Genomic DNA, 13,929 nt, shown 5'->3' with positions numbered 1-13,929 from the left:
GGAGACAGGAGTAACAACTGCAGATTATGAGTTACCTGCGGTGAGTCCGACATAATGAATCCAAAAAACACGACACAGCGAATGCCGGTGGTAAACACTCGTGTTCAAATACTCGTGCACGATTTTTGGGAGGCGTTCCTTTGAAGTGAGCTGTGAAGGAGGGGGGTTGTTCTTACGCATGCGCTCATTTGAAAAACTCACTAACAGTCTTTGGATTTTCAGTCGACGAAAAAATCCTCTCACCTTTAAGTATGCTTCATAAAATTAACTTGAAGTTTAAACACATTATGGCGCCTCACATGCTCTAGTTACTGACTTTACGAATTTTTAGGATTATCTACGTTCAAAAGCTTTAAGTATAAGCACAAAGTTTTGAGACACAACTCCTCTCTCTCGAGCTTTGCAGAACAGCTGATATACCACCCTGAGAATATTCCCCGCCTCTATATTACTAGAGGAGGGCACTGCACCCGTATCAGATTTCACACCTAACCCAACCAAAGTAGAGACATAAACGAGAGCGAATGGGAAGTGAGTGACCGGGACTCAATGTGTTAACATCCCTTACCTGTGTGGAATGCGCCAGGTACACTCTTCAGCTTCAGGTAAACTACCTTATTTCCAATAGACCCTTATCAGAGTCAGATAGCGTTATATATTATGAGTATGTGTGTGCTTTTCTCAATGCTTTGCTGCAACTTGCTGTTTTAAAATTAATATTTTAATTACCTTTGACTCGCTGTATTTGCTTCTAGTGGTTCCTGTCTAACTGATTTGAGCAGTAGTCTATCTATATAAGTCATGTAATGTTTGACTTAATGAGTAAAGACAGTAAAGTCTAGCCATCCAGTAATGCGTAGGTTTCATAGTGCTCTTGTGTAGCGGTAATAGCTTTCGACAGCTCACTGTAGGTGTGGTATCACAACAGATTCAACGAGGTCCCAATATCATATGTTTGTATTCAGCACAACAAGCCAATGCATGTAAATGCCGTCGTATTATGGCCCAAAGCAAGGGGAGTCCAATTAAAATAGGTGCCAAATTATTGCACTTCTCACACATAATATTTGTGTGATTCAGACCAGCACTACTGAGAAGATTTGCTGTTCTCTCCATTGATTTTTTTTTTTTTTTTCTTAATGTGGACAGGTGGGATTTTAATGTGTCAGTTCACTTGCTGGATACATACTAAATTACATTCAGGTTTGCAGACATGTCTGGTTATAAATATATAACAGGTGCTCAGTTTTCCCCCCCTCGTCTTGTAATTGGCTTCAATGGGCCTGTAATGACCACTTCTGCAAGTGTTCCATCTCTTTTTGTCCTTATCACTCCCTCTTATTGTTATATTTAAAGCTGTTACATTAAAAGGTTTGGGAAAGTCTCTGTATGTGGCCGGCTTCAACGGAGAACAGCAGCTTTACAGTGCTACTGTTTATGTTATTATGATAATGTTTCTTTGATGTATATCTGGAGTGAATGAAAGTTATTTCGCGTTGCTTACAGTGACTATTTTCCCACAGATCTTTAATTGATACCATGATGGCCCACATCTTTCCTCTCGTCCTCCTAGAGCGAACGACACTCATCCTGGTGACGGTTCTCCTTATGCTGGTTTTTGAAGTTCATTCCCAAGGTTATCTGTTGCATTTTACCTTTCCCTCCATGATGCTCTATTTATTCACCAATATTACAATTCTGTCTGATTTTGAAAATTAGTTTTATTGTTATGATGGATAACAGAAAAATGGCTGATATAATCAATGGCTCAATATTATTTTGCGTAAATATGTGAAAAGTAAAACACGGAAAAATCAAAGGTAATATATATGTAAATAAATACCAGCAGACAATGATATACTAAATATATTCCAATATAGCCATTTTTTGTAAGCCCCTAACACTCAAAATTTTCTATATGTTTGCTATTTCATTTTTACACACGTCTCTGCTTCCTTGAAAATGGTCAGATTTAAGAGCCATGGATAATTGCTGGTGCTTCCATAATTAGATGCCCCTTTTCTAACCAAAATGCAAGGCCTGTGTGCTTCAGAATGAAATAAAGGGTCAAGTAGCATTCATGCCCACAAAATAGCAATCCACATATAGCTCTTTTTGTGGGACAGAACTACATTTGCTTTTTCATTCATTTAAAGGTAAAGTGTATAATTTTATGATGTTAAAATATTCCTAGCATTGTTTAAGGTGCAGAAACAACTATAAGTTCATGGTAGTTTCCTAGTGGCACAGAAATTATATTCATGTAAAAAAAAAAAAAATTATATCTCCTCATTGTTTTTTTTTTTTAATGGTATTTTAGTACTACTAATACTATATCATATATATTGCCTTAAAGAAATAAACAGTTTATAGATAAGACATTAGTAAATGCATTCCCAGATGTTTTATTCTGTCTTTGTAATTATGATAGCATCTGAAATACTGTCAGAAAACACACAGCTTTTGTTTTGTTTGTGAAATGTCATCTGCATTCCTAAAAGCCTGTCTAATGGGAGAGAGTTTTCAACCCACATGCTAGAAAAGTGTGTTGTAACCCCACAAAACAATGAAAAACCTGTAATAGTCAGAAAGCCATATTTAGACACTATAGAGACTTTTAGCCAAATGATACTGATTTTTTTAAACTGTCTAAATTGTAACTTTCCCTAAGGGAAGGACATTTTTGGTTAGCAGCACAGCAGAAAAAATAGTGACTCACTGCCTGAGGCGCTTGTGCAACATTGCAGAATCCTTAACTGCACATAGACCTTGATGGACGTTTCTACATTTGGGAAAGAAATTTGCCTTAAAATGCTTGGAATTATTTATGTGTCCTTTCTAGGCCTCTTGTTATCCCTGTCTTCCCTAGAGGATACATGCTGTGCGTGTGTTTTCCACACTGTTTTTGTCTGAGCAGTTGGCCGCACATTTGTTGACTTCTGGGTTGGTGGTGCTGCTGCGTCGGCCAGAAAGCTTCGTTTTGCCTCTGATCCACTGCCAGTTAATGCAGAGGATGGATATTTATTTATTGCCAGTGTAAAAACGTTTTTACCTTAAGGAGCTATTTCTTCCCATTCTGACCATTAAAAATGACTTTTATTCATGTAATCTAATGCAGCTGATTGCCATATTTAATATTAATAATAAATAATTTTTTTTAACTTGAATTAAAAGTGTTAATTTAAAGGTTACCGCATGAAGCATAATTTTTATACCGGATAAAACCCATCATTTCACCATTCCCCTGATTTTATAATAATAATAATAATAATAAACCAAAATATTTTGGCTTGTATTAAAACTGTTAATTTAGATGTTACCATATTAACTGTAATTTTTATACCTGATTTTTACAGTGTATTCCACCATTCCCCTGATTTTATAATAATAATAATAATAAATAAATAAATAAAATATATTTTTTACTTTAATTAAACCTGTTAATTTAGATGTTACATATATATATATATATATATATATGAAGCATTTTTTTTTATACCTGATAAAAAGTTTTTTTTTTATGCAGTGCATGAAACATTTCACCATGTCCCTGATTTTATTCCCCCAATAAAACAATCCAGAGCTTAAAGACACTACAGTATGAGGGGACAAAGATCTTCATGTTTTTTGGGGTCGTACCCATTGTAACACTCATCTGGGCTATGACGTTACAAGCACGCATCCCCTTCAGGCTGACCTTCAACCCCACCGAAAAGCAGATTTCCTGTGGTCCTCAACCCCCTGTTACCCTGCAGGGCATTACAGGGCCTGCTTTGAGCGATTGCGGACAGCTGGGGAGAGGGGAAGACGGAGCAGGAAACATGAAAGAGGGGATTGTGACAAGCTGGCATGTGGAAATTATGCAGATAAGCTGAAGACAAGGGCAGAGTTGAACAAGAGAACAGTGATGAAGGAAAAGAAGGAATGAATAAAAAACTTCCCGTTCAAATATTATAAATTCTCAGAGAGGAAGTTGAGGGAAAAGAAAGCCATTGAGAAGCTTGTAGAGGAAGACTTTGATCTTTCAAGACATACATTTTAGTTGCACATACAAGCCTCTTTTCCCATGATTCTCTCTAGAAATTACATGCTTGTTTTTGTCCCTCATCTGACTTATACATAGTGGACACAAACTAATCAGAATTATCAAATGTCTATCAGTCTTGCTAATGATGTGTTGTGAGCGTGCATTTTTTATAAAGTCTTTGAATGCCTTTCCAGGCCGGCTGAAGCTGACTGTTCTGTCTGAAGATCGGCTGCAGATGAAATGGAAGGAGGCGGAAGGACCAGTGCAGGGTTACAAGGTCCGTGTGCGGCCCATCACAGGTGAGACTGCTTTAGTTATTAGTAAAGAATTAAGATTACATTATTACTTCTAACTGAAAGTACCTTGTTAATATCCCTTTTTGTTACTTTTTCTCACTGTCATATGCTTGGCTTGCAGGTATTTTTTACATTTGAAGTGCTGTTTTTTTTTTGGTTTTTTTTTTGCTGTGGACAAAAACTTTGCATATTGGTACACTCCCGTTCAAAAGTTTGGGGTCAGTAAGATGTTTTTATAATGTATCAATACCATAAGTTAAAAACAGTAATGTTGTGAAATATTATCACAGTTTAAAATAACTGTTTTCTATTTGAATATATTTTAAAATGTCATTCATTACTGTGATGGCAAAGCTGAATTTTCAGCAGCCATTATTCCAGTCTTTAGTGTCAAATTTCTTCTTATTATCAATGTTGAAAGCAGTTGTGCTGCTTAGTATTTTTGTGGAAATGCTAATACATTTAAAAATAATATTTACATCTATTTTTTTCAGGATTTTTTGATGAATATGAAGTTAAAAAAAACAGCATTTATTTGAAATATATATTTTTATAACAATGTAAATGTCTTTACTGTCATTTTTTAACATTTAAATGCCTTCTTGCTGAATAAAAGTATTAATTTCCTACCATAGACTTTTGAACGGTGGTGTATGCAATGTGCATTCATAATGTACATAATAACACAAAAAGGTGCACACTGATTGTTCTGAACAACAGCAAAGCATAGCAGTCATACCTGCTGGCTCCAGGGCACATTAAATCCTCCGCTGCTCTGAGGAAACACCCAAATTTTGTCCGCTACACATAACAAGAACTGGATTCCACTGAAGCACTGAGATTTGTTTCATTTACCAGCAGCATTTTCACACTTTTGAAACTTCTATATTTGTCAGTAAATAAATCAAATAAATAGAAAAGTTGCTTATTTTTAAAGTCAGCAGAAAATGAAGTCGCAATAATCTTTTCTTCCCTATTGTGCCTTAAAAACAAGTAAAATGGCTTCTCAAACAAGCAGAAATGTTGAGCGGGACTTGATTTATTTATTTATTTGTTTGAATTGATTGGGTCATTATCCATTATCATTATCGTTATTTAGAATAAAGATTACGAGGGCACATGAATTTTAAAAAATTGTGTGCTCGGATAAATTCTTTTCAGTACATTCTTATCCCACTGAGTAAGCATTCAGAACAGGTGAGGAATGGGAAAGCAGGATTTTTGAGAGATGAGGATAGTCATAACCTTTGCTCATATCACTTCTGACATCTCATCTTGTTTTTTTTACCACTCTGTATGTGTCTATCTTTCAGTGAAACCCCTTCTATTTCCCTCTCTCTTTCCCACCATCTCTCTCTCTCTTTCTCTCTCTGTCTTTTTCTTTGTCTCTCTTATCTACCGTTCCGCCCTTGTGCTCAGTTAGGTGAGTCCAGACAGGTCTTTTGCAGTCTCGAGAAAGTTCACACAGCAAAACAAACAGCACACATGCCCTAAAGTGCTCCAGGCAGAGACAGACAGAAATAGGCAATCGTGTTTCATAATTAAGTCTCACACTCTGCCATCTTTTGATTGCATTTATATTTAACTTCTGTGTAATGAGCATAAAGCTGGCCATTCTCTATATAACTATTTTCATAATTCCCATAAGTAATTCACATACCTTGAAATAAAACCCCCCATGCTGTGTCTCATTTCAAAGTCTGCACCCTCCGGAGGTCACGTTTGTCAGCAACATACAGCATTGAGGCTGCCTCATTTCAGAAAAGCAGCCATTACATTCCAAATTAAGAAAGAAATGACAGTAATTTTCACCTCATGAGGAATTCATTCAGTTTTATAATGGTTACTTTTCTGAAATGAGACATCCTCAATGATGTACATTTAACATGTAAATGAGGCAAGTTTACATGGAGTTTCAGTTCTTTTTTTCTTTTTCTTTTTGGCATGCTCAAGTTCACAGAGAGAGACGCAGAAAGCGCACCCTGTTTGTTTTCATTGTTTTACAAAAGCACAACATTTTGTTGTTATTTTGAGTGCACACAAATAAAAGTAGACACTTCAAAGATTCAAAAGTTGTATTACTCTTATCGGTATGACCTAAAATGACGGAGTATTTTAAGTGCAAGTGATCGCACCGGCGCCACCATGTAAGCTGTCATGCAGTAAGTGCACTACTATTCAGCTTTCACACTTTGCAAAAACACTTGAATAGTCCACATTTTTCTAAGTTAATGTTAAAGCGAGCAGCCATGTAAAGTTGCTACTACTTACATGTTTCAGATGATCAGCCATATTTGAATGATAGGGGAGCGTTTGGATGTCCTGCCCGATGTACTGTTACTACATTACCACATAGACCAGCTGTTAACGATCTGTTCGTCACAAACTGCGTGACTTCGCTACTTCCTGTGAAATTTTTTTCCTGTGACTAATACATTTTTGGTCAACTAAGCCTTTTCTCGTCGACTAATGGTTAGTCGACTTTTAGGGGGCAGCCCTAATTTTAACAAACCTGTACTTCAGTATCAGCCTCTTTGCAAAGCTTCATTACATTGTGAAAAAAAAAATCTTCACTGACACACGCTGCTCCAACCGTTAAGATTTGACTGAAATGATCAAGTACATTGCATATAGTAAGAAAGTCTTTTTTATCAAAATTACAAGGGATCTTTAATTCCTCAGCTCAACCAATGGCATGAGTTTGGGGCAGGGTTGTCTGCTTCTCCACCCAATAGGGTTTGTTTGCAAAACCTGCTTGAAGCAGTCATTATGTTTTCAGGTTTTTGGTGATGCTAGTAGCATAAGCAATACACACTTAAAAAGCTTTAAATCTAAATCACCTTTTCTTTTTCTTTTCCAGAGGTTCAACAGCCAGAGCTGATGCTGACGACCACACGCGGCCGGGCCACGGTGGCAGGCCTGGACTCCAGACAGGAATACCTCCTCCAAGTCCTGGTGCTCAATGGGACACAGGAGAAACTCATTGCAAAAAGACGTTTTACCAGTAAGAGTGGAAGATGAGAGGACTTTGCTTTGTGGTTGGTGTTTAGAATTGTCGCTATGTGTTGCTAGTTGACTTGACCCAAGTCAAAAGCGCCAACCTTCAACTCCTATTTGGTGGTACTCCAGGTCATGTTCCTGTAACCGCAGTGGATTTTTTCACCCATTTTATCATCTGCCAGGCTAAAATAAGTGTGATTACTTAGGAAACTAACCACACATCTCTGCACTTCAAGCCATATGAGGAGTCATTCATATCTGTACCAAAAATGGTAGAAGTTTAATATCAGGATTAGAGGCTTCCCATCCAACTGTTGTTGGAGGTTGGGGATCTTTCCAAAGATAAGAGCTTTTTGTGTGCAAGAAGCATAGTTCCCAGTGGTCAGAAGTTGTCAACACACAGACCCAAAGTACAGAAACCTTCCCTTTTAACACATCACATACTCAACACAGTGGGGCACTGTCTGTAATTGACACTCTCAAATGGTGGATTCCTGCCAGATTACAGGCTGGGACTGACTCTTGTGTCTTTACAGGCACATAACACTTTTGGAATTTAAAACACAGTAAACGACCACCCTGAAAGAAACCTGATATCAGATGATGAAATGTCTTAGTAAAGAAACTGGCTTTGCATTTGAATTGCGCGTCAGCTGTGAATGTGCTAAAATAAGAATGCAGATGGGAGATCAGACTTTATTTCATAATAGCTTGGTGTTGTCATTGTCAAAAGATGCAGACTATGCCAAACATCTGTGATACGTTGGGATGAGAGATTAGGAGAGTAGGTTACTGTGTCGAGCCATGCAGGTCTGGACAGGCCAGTGGTGTGGTTTGGCTAGAGGGCCATGCTTGCTTGTCTGGGGGGATTGTTCCATTGTTCCCTCATAAAAGCCAAAGCATCCACTCAGTTTTTCCATATGGATCTGCTTATATATAAAAAAAAATAGGGCTTTAATACGGTTTACTTGTTTTATATAATCTGATTTACCTAATGGTTTGCTAAATAAATAAGCAAAAGTCATTTTCACTTTCCCTGTTCCTCATTTTCTCACAGTCGATGGGTTGCGTGAGGAAGAGTTGATCCGCAGTGGGAACAGGGAGCAGAAGAAGAAAACTCCCTCCATTGGCTCTGGATCTGGAGAGGTGGATGACGTAACGGAGGCTCTAGCAGCCCTTCCCACTGTTCTCTACCAAGAACCGACGACTACAGGTACAGTTTCCCAGGAGATATGTGTTTGTCAATGCAATCTAAAAATGTGTTTGTCAATTACAACTATTTTCAACATAGATAATAATAAGAATTGTTTCTTGAGCATCAAATCAGCATATTAGAATGATTTCTGTATCATGTGACATGTGACACTGAAGACTGGAGTAATGATGCTGATAATTCAGCTTTACCATCACAGAAATAAATGACATATTAAAATGTATTAGAAGATAAGTTATTTTAAATTGTAATAATATTTCACAATATCACTGTTTTTACTGTATTTTTGATTAAATAATTGTAGCTTTGGTGAGCATAAGAAACATAAGAATCTTACCAACCCCAAACATTTGAACTGTAGTGTATATTTCTTAATATTGTGTGTATACATTATCATATAAAATACAAGTTGATTTTAATATATTCTAAAAAATAATATAATAATAATTAATTGAAGTACAAACCCGATTCCAAAAAAGTTCGGACACTGTACAAATTGTGAATAAAAAAGGAATGCAATAATTTACAAATCTCATAAACTTATATTTTATTCACAATAGAATATAAATAACATATCAAATGTTGAAAGTGAGACATTTTGAAATGTCATGCCAAATATTGGCTCATTTTGTATTTCATGAGAGCTACACATTCCAAAAAAGTTGGGACAGGTAGCAATAAGAGGCCGGAAAAGTTAAGTGTACATATAAGGAACAGCTGGAGGACAGATTTGCAGCTTAGGCTCATTTAAAATGGACTGTGGCAAAGTGGAAAACTGTTCTGTGGTCAGACGAATCGAAATTTTAAATTCTTTTTTGGAAAACTGGGACGCCATGTCATCCGGACTAAAGAGGACTAATGAGGAGGACAAGGACAACCCAAGTTGTTATCAGCGCTCAGTTCAGAAGCCTGCATCTCTGATGGTATGGGGTTGCATGAGTGCGTGTGGCATGGGCAGCTTACACATCTGGAAAGGCACCATCAATGCCGAAAGGTATATCCAAGTTCTAGAACAACATATGCTCCCATCCAGACGTCGTCTCTTTCAGGGAAGACCTTGCATTTTCGAACATGACAATGCCAGACCACATACTGCATCGATTACAACATCATGGCTGCGTAGAAGACGGATCTGGGTACTGGAATGGCCAGCCTGCAGTCCAGATCTTTCACCCATAGAAAACATTTGGCGCATCATAAAGAGGAAGATGCGACAAAGAAGACCTAAGATAGTTGAGCAACTAGAAGTTTGTATTAGACAAGAATGGGACAAAATTCCTATTCCTAAACTTGAGCAACTTATCTCCTCAGTCCCCAGACGTTTGCAGACTGTTATAAAAAGAAGAGGGGATGCCACACAGTGGTAAACATAGCCTTGTCCCAACTTCTTTGAGATGTGTTGATGCCATGAAATTAATTCTCTTAAAAGGATGCATTTTCTCAGTTTAAACATTTGAAATGTCATCTATGTTGTATTCTGAATAAAATATTGAAATTTGAAACTTCCACATCATTGCATTCTGTTTTTATTCACAATTTGTACAGTGTCCCAACTTTTTTGGAACCGGGTTTGTACTTGACATAAAAGAATTTCATTTTCAGTTTGAAATATCAGTGTATGTCTGGTTTTGCAGTTTTCACTCCAAGTTCCAGATGTGTAAAATGGTATTACTACAATAATGAGCTTTTATTAGTGACAAACCAAACCTACTACTGCCCAAATGGGTGTACAAAGCCAAGGAACTTTATGCTGACCTTCTGTCCCACAGCCTCTCTGTCATTATACGTTTTTTACTGGTGTAGCTACAGATAGTTGAACTGGCGCCAGCTCCTTCACTAACCTATTAATAAGAGTCTATTCACTCAAACACCTGTAATCAATGGTGCTGTAATGAGACAGGACAGGGCAAGGAGGGGATGCTGACCACCTGTGCTGAATGTCTACAAGCTGGGGTGTGGGAATACAAACACCATCACTAGCTGTGGACCCTTTTCACAGTCTCTATATTTTGATATCTCTCAGATTTTCTTCTGAAACCTCTTAACATACATTACAATTTAGTTTTACAGATAATTTAAGCTTTTGATGTTGTATAACCATGTTTTGTGTGTATGTATGTTTGTGTGTGTTTAAAAATATTCCACTTGCTCACCAGCTGTAATGGTGTCATAGTGATAATTGTGTACTGACTTACATATGGTGGTCTTGCATTTCTTGCATACATGATTGTGATTAGCCTTGCATCTATTTATAGCCACAATTATATGTGCAAATGTGTTGATTGTCATTCACATCCTTGAGTCAAATTCACCTACTTTTAAGATTATTAAAATTCAGATTCATTCGTTATAGTGTAACAGTGCCAAAACAATTAAAAATGTATTGAAAATCTGAGACAAGATTGCTTTATTAGACTTTTTTTTTTTTGCTGCAGTACATATATTTTTATTTAGCTATTTATCTTTCATTCATGATGTCTTTTTTGCTACTATAGAGCCTCCTGCTGTACCTGAGCTTGAGCCAGAAATTGACAGAAGCCCCAAAGAAAAGAAAAAAAAAGACAAGAATCGATCCAAGACTGAGGATAAAAATGATCAAGAGGATAATGGAGGGAAGTCATTGAAAGACGAAGTCACCAACACCAACAAACTGAGAAAAACCACCCCAACACAACCTGTCACAGGTAAGATGATTCACATTTCAGATGATTTAAATCAACCAGATGGACAAACAGCTATTAAAAAAGACAATGTACAATGTTATTAAACTCATGAATATGCAAATATAAATGTAAAATGCACATTGACTCACCCGTGATACAGGACAATGTTAGGGTCAGTGTTTAGCAGAGGTAATGAGCTGTGCTGATGTTTCCTGTGTCTGTATAGTGAGGGCTAATAACAGAATAAGGGACAAACCAGAGTTAATGACACTGTAGATTTTTATCAGGGCCCCTTGTGTGCCCTCAGGACTGAAATTTGTTCTCTTCCTCCCATCTGTACAAAAAAACACACACACAAAGATAGGAATGCACCATGGAGGAACACACACATACTATATGTATTGACAAAAAATGCAAAATCACAAATTGTTAGAGATATAAGAGCAGAGAGGAATGCGAGGTTTGCCGGTGTGAAAAGACTCATGAAAACGCACATGTTAAGAGTGTAATGAAGTGGGACTGAGGCAGAGATCCATCTGCAAGCTTTTATTCAAAGTGAGCATAGTCGTACAGGCTGGGTCGATCAGGGGGAAACAAGAACAGCAAGGAACAGGCAGAGTCGTAGTCAGAGTACAGGCAGTAGATCGAGACAGGCGGATATCATTCACAGGTCGGTATACAAGGCAAGAGTCAGGACAGGCAGCAACGGGTCAATAAACAGGAACAGGCAAGATCAAACACGGGCAGACAGGAAACACAGAAACGCTCAGAAATGACACACTGGGAAATCAAGACTTCGCGGTGAGGTGGTGTGTGTAACAGTCCTTTATAGTCCTGGTAATGAGTGGCAGCTGGGTGTGGTGATTAGTGTGGAGTGATTGTGAAGTGAGTGCAGGTGATGAGCAATGGAGGATCATGGGAAATGTAGTCCGGGATGTGACAGGAACAGACGTGATCGTGACATAACGCCCCCCTCCCGGAAGGCGCGTCCTCGCGGCGTAGATGACACCAATAGGGAGGGGGGGTGGGTGCATTGGAGCTCTAGTGGCGGACAGGAATGGAGTCTCCAATGCAGGTTCCCGGGCCGCCATGGCGGGTCAGGTGCTACGGGCAGCCATGGCGGGTCAGGTGCCACGGGCAGCCATGGTGAGTCCGGAGCGTCAGAAGGCCATAGGGGATCAGGTGGCTTGGGTAACCTCGGCAGGTCAGGTGACTTGAGCAACCACGGCTGGTCAGGTGGTTTGGGTAACCACAGTAGGTCAGGTGGTTTGGGTAACCACGGCAGGTTAGGGTCCATAAACGGCCATAATAGTTCAAAGGCCAATGACGGCAGTGGCCAGGCAGAGTGCCCACCCACAAGCTCCCCACCCTCAGGTATACTGCCCCCCCCCAAAAAGTTCTTGGGGATTTCAACGGGGTCTGTTGCGGCCTCGTGGGCAAGGAGTACAGGTGGTTCCGGCAGGGCGAGACGCCTGGGTTGCGTTGGCAGGGCTAGGAGCTTGGATGGCGCCGGCAGGGCCAGGAGCTCGGGTGGTGCTGGCAAGGCAGGGAGTTCAGGTGGCGCCGGCAGAGCGAGAAGCGCAGGTGGCGCCGACAGAGCGAGAAGCGCAGGTGGCGCCGACAGAGCGAGAAGCGCAGGTGGCGCCGGCAGGGCGAGAAGCGCAGGTGGCGCCGACAGAGCGAGAAGCGCAGGTGGCGCCGGCAGGGCGAGGAGCGCAGGTGGCGCCGGCAGGGCGAGGAGCGCAGGTGGCGCCGGCAGGGCGAGGAGCGCAGGTGGCGCCGGCAGGGCGAGGAGCGCAGGTGGCGCCGGCAGGGCGAGGAGCTCAGGTGGCGCCGGCAGGGCGAGGAGCGCAGGTGGCGCCGCCAGCGCGAGGAGCGCAGGTGGCGCCGGCAGGGCGAGGAGCGCAGGTGGCGCCGGCAGGGCGAGGAGCGCAGGTGGCGCCGGCAGGGCGAGGAGCGCAGGTGGCGCCGGCAGGGCGAGGAGCGCAGGTGGCGCCGGCAGGGCGAGGAGCGCAGGTGGCGCCGGCAGGGCGAGGAGCGCAGGTGGCGCCGGCAGGGCGAGGAGCGCAGGTGGCGCCGGCAGGGCGAGGAGCGCAGGTGGCGCCGGCAGGGCGAGGAGCGCAGGTGGCGCCGGCAGGGCGAGGAGCGCAGGTGGCGCCGGCAGGGCGAGGAGCGCAGGTGGCGCCGGCAGGGCGAGGAGCGCAGGTGGCGCCGGCAGGGCGAGGAGCGCAGGTGGCGCCGGCAGGGCGAGGAGCGCAGGTGGCGCCGGCAGGGCGAGGAGCGCAGGTGGCGCCGGCAGGGCGAGGAGCGCAGGTGGCGCCGGCAGGGCGAGGAGCGCAGGTGGCGCCGGCAGGGCGAGGAGCGCAGGTGGCGCCGGCAGGGCGAGGAGCGCAGGTGGCGCCGGCAGGGCGAGGAGCGCAGGTGGCGCCGGCAGGGCGAGGAGCGCAGGTGGCGCCGGCAGGGCGAGGAGCGCAGGTGGCGCCGGCAGGGCGAGGAGCGCAGGTGGCGCCGGCAGGGCGAGGAGCGCAGGTGGCGCCGGCAGGGGCGAGGGAGCGCAGGTGGCGCCGGCAGGGCGAGGAGCGCAGGTGGCGCCGGCAGGGCGAGGGAGCGCAGGTGGCGCCGGCAGGGCGAGGAGCGCAGGTGGCGCCGGCAGGGCGAGGAGCGCAGGTGGCGCCGGCAGGGCGAGGAGCGCAGGTGGCGCCGGCAGGGCGAGGAGCGCAGGTGGCGCCG

The 13,929-nt window shown here is 42.3% G+C and overlaps 1 protein-coding gene across 1 annotated transcript in view; it reads left to right on the top strand.

Moving 5' to 3' along the window:
• The first annotated feature begins 525 nt into the window (after window positions 1–525).
• LOC137008975 (collagen alpha-1(XX) chain) overlaps window positions 526–13,929 on the top strand; it is a 34,650-nt gene continuing 21,246 nt past the window's right edge. Inside the window, exons 1-6 of the mRNA XM_067370807.1 lie at window positions 526–605; window positions 1,524–1,636; window positions 4,222–4,326; window positions 7,184–7,327; window positions 8,381–8,536; window positions 11,032–11,220. Of these exons, the coding sequence (XP_067226908.1) occupies window positions 1,540–1,636; window positions 4,222–4,326; window positions 7,184–7,327; window positions 8,381–8,536; window positions 11,032–11,220 (691 nt within the window). The 5' untranslated portion in view covers window positions 526–605; window positions 1,524–1,539. The remainder of the gene's footprint in view (window positions 606–1,523; window positions 1,637–4,221; window positions 4,327–7,183; window positions 7,328–8,380; window positions 8,537–11,031; window positions 11,221–13,929) is intronic.

This window comes from Chanodichthys erythropterus, chromosome 20 (assembly GCF_024489055.1).
Source record: "Chanodichthys erythropterus isolate Z2021 chromosome 20, ASM2448905v1, whole genome shotgun sequence".
NCBI classification, from domain to species: domain Eukaryota; kingdom Metazoa; phylum Chordata; class Actinopteri; order Cypriniformes; family Xenocyprididae; genus Chanodichthys; species Chanodichthys erythropterus.
The sequence above is the reverse complement of the archived record's forward strand: the minus strand, read 5'-3'. Positions and strand labels throughout refer to the sequence as shown.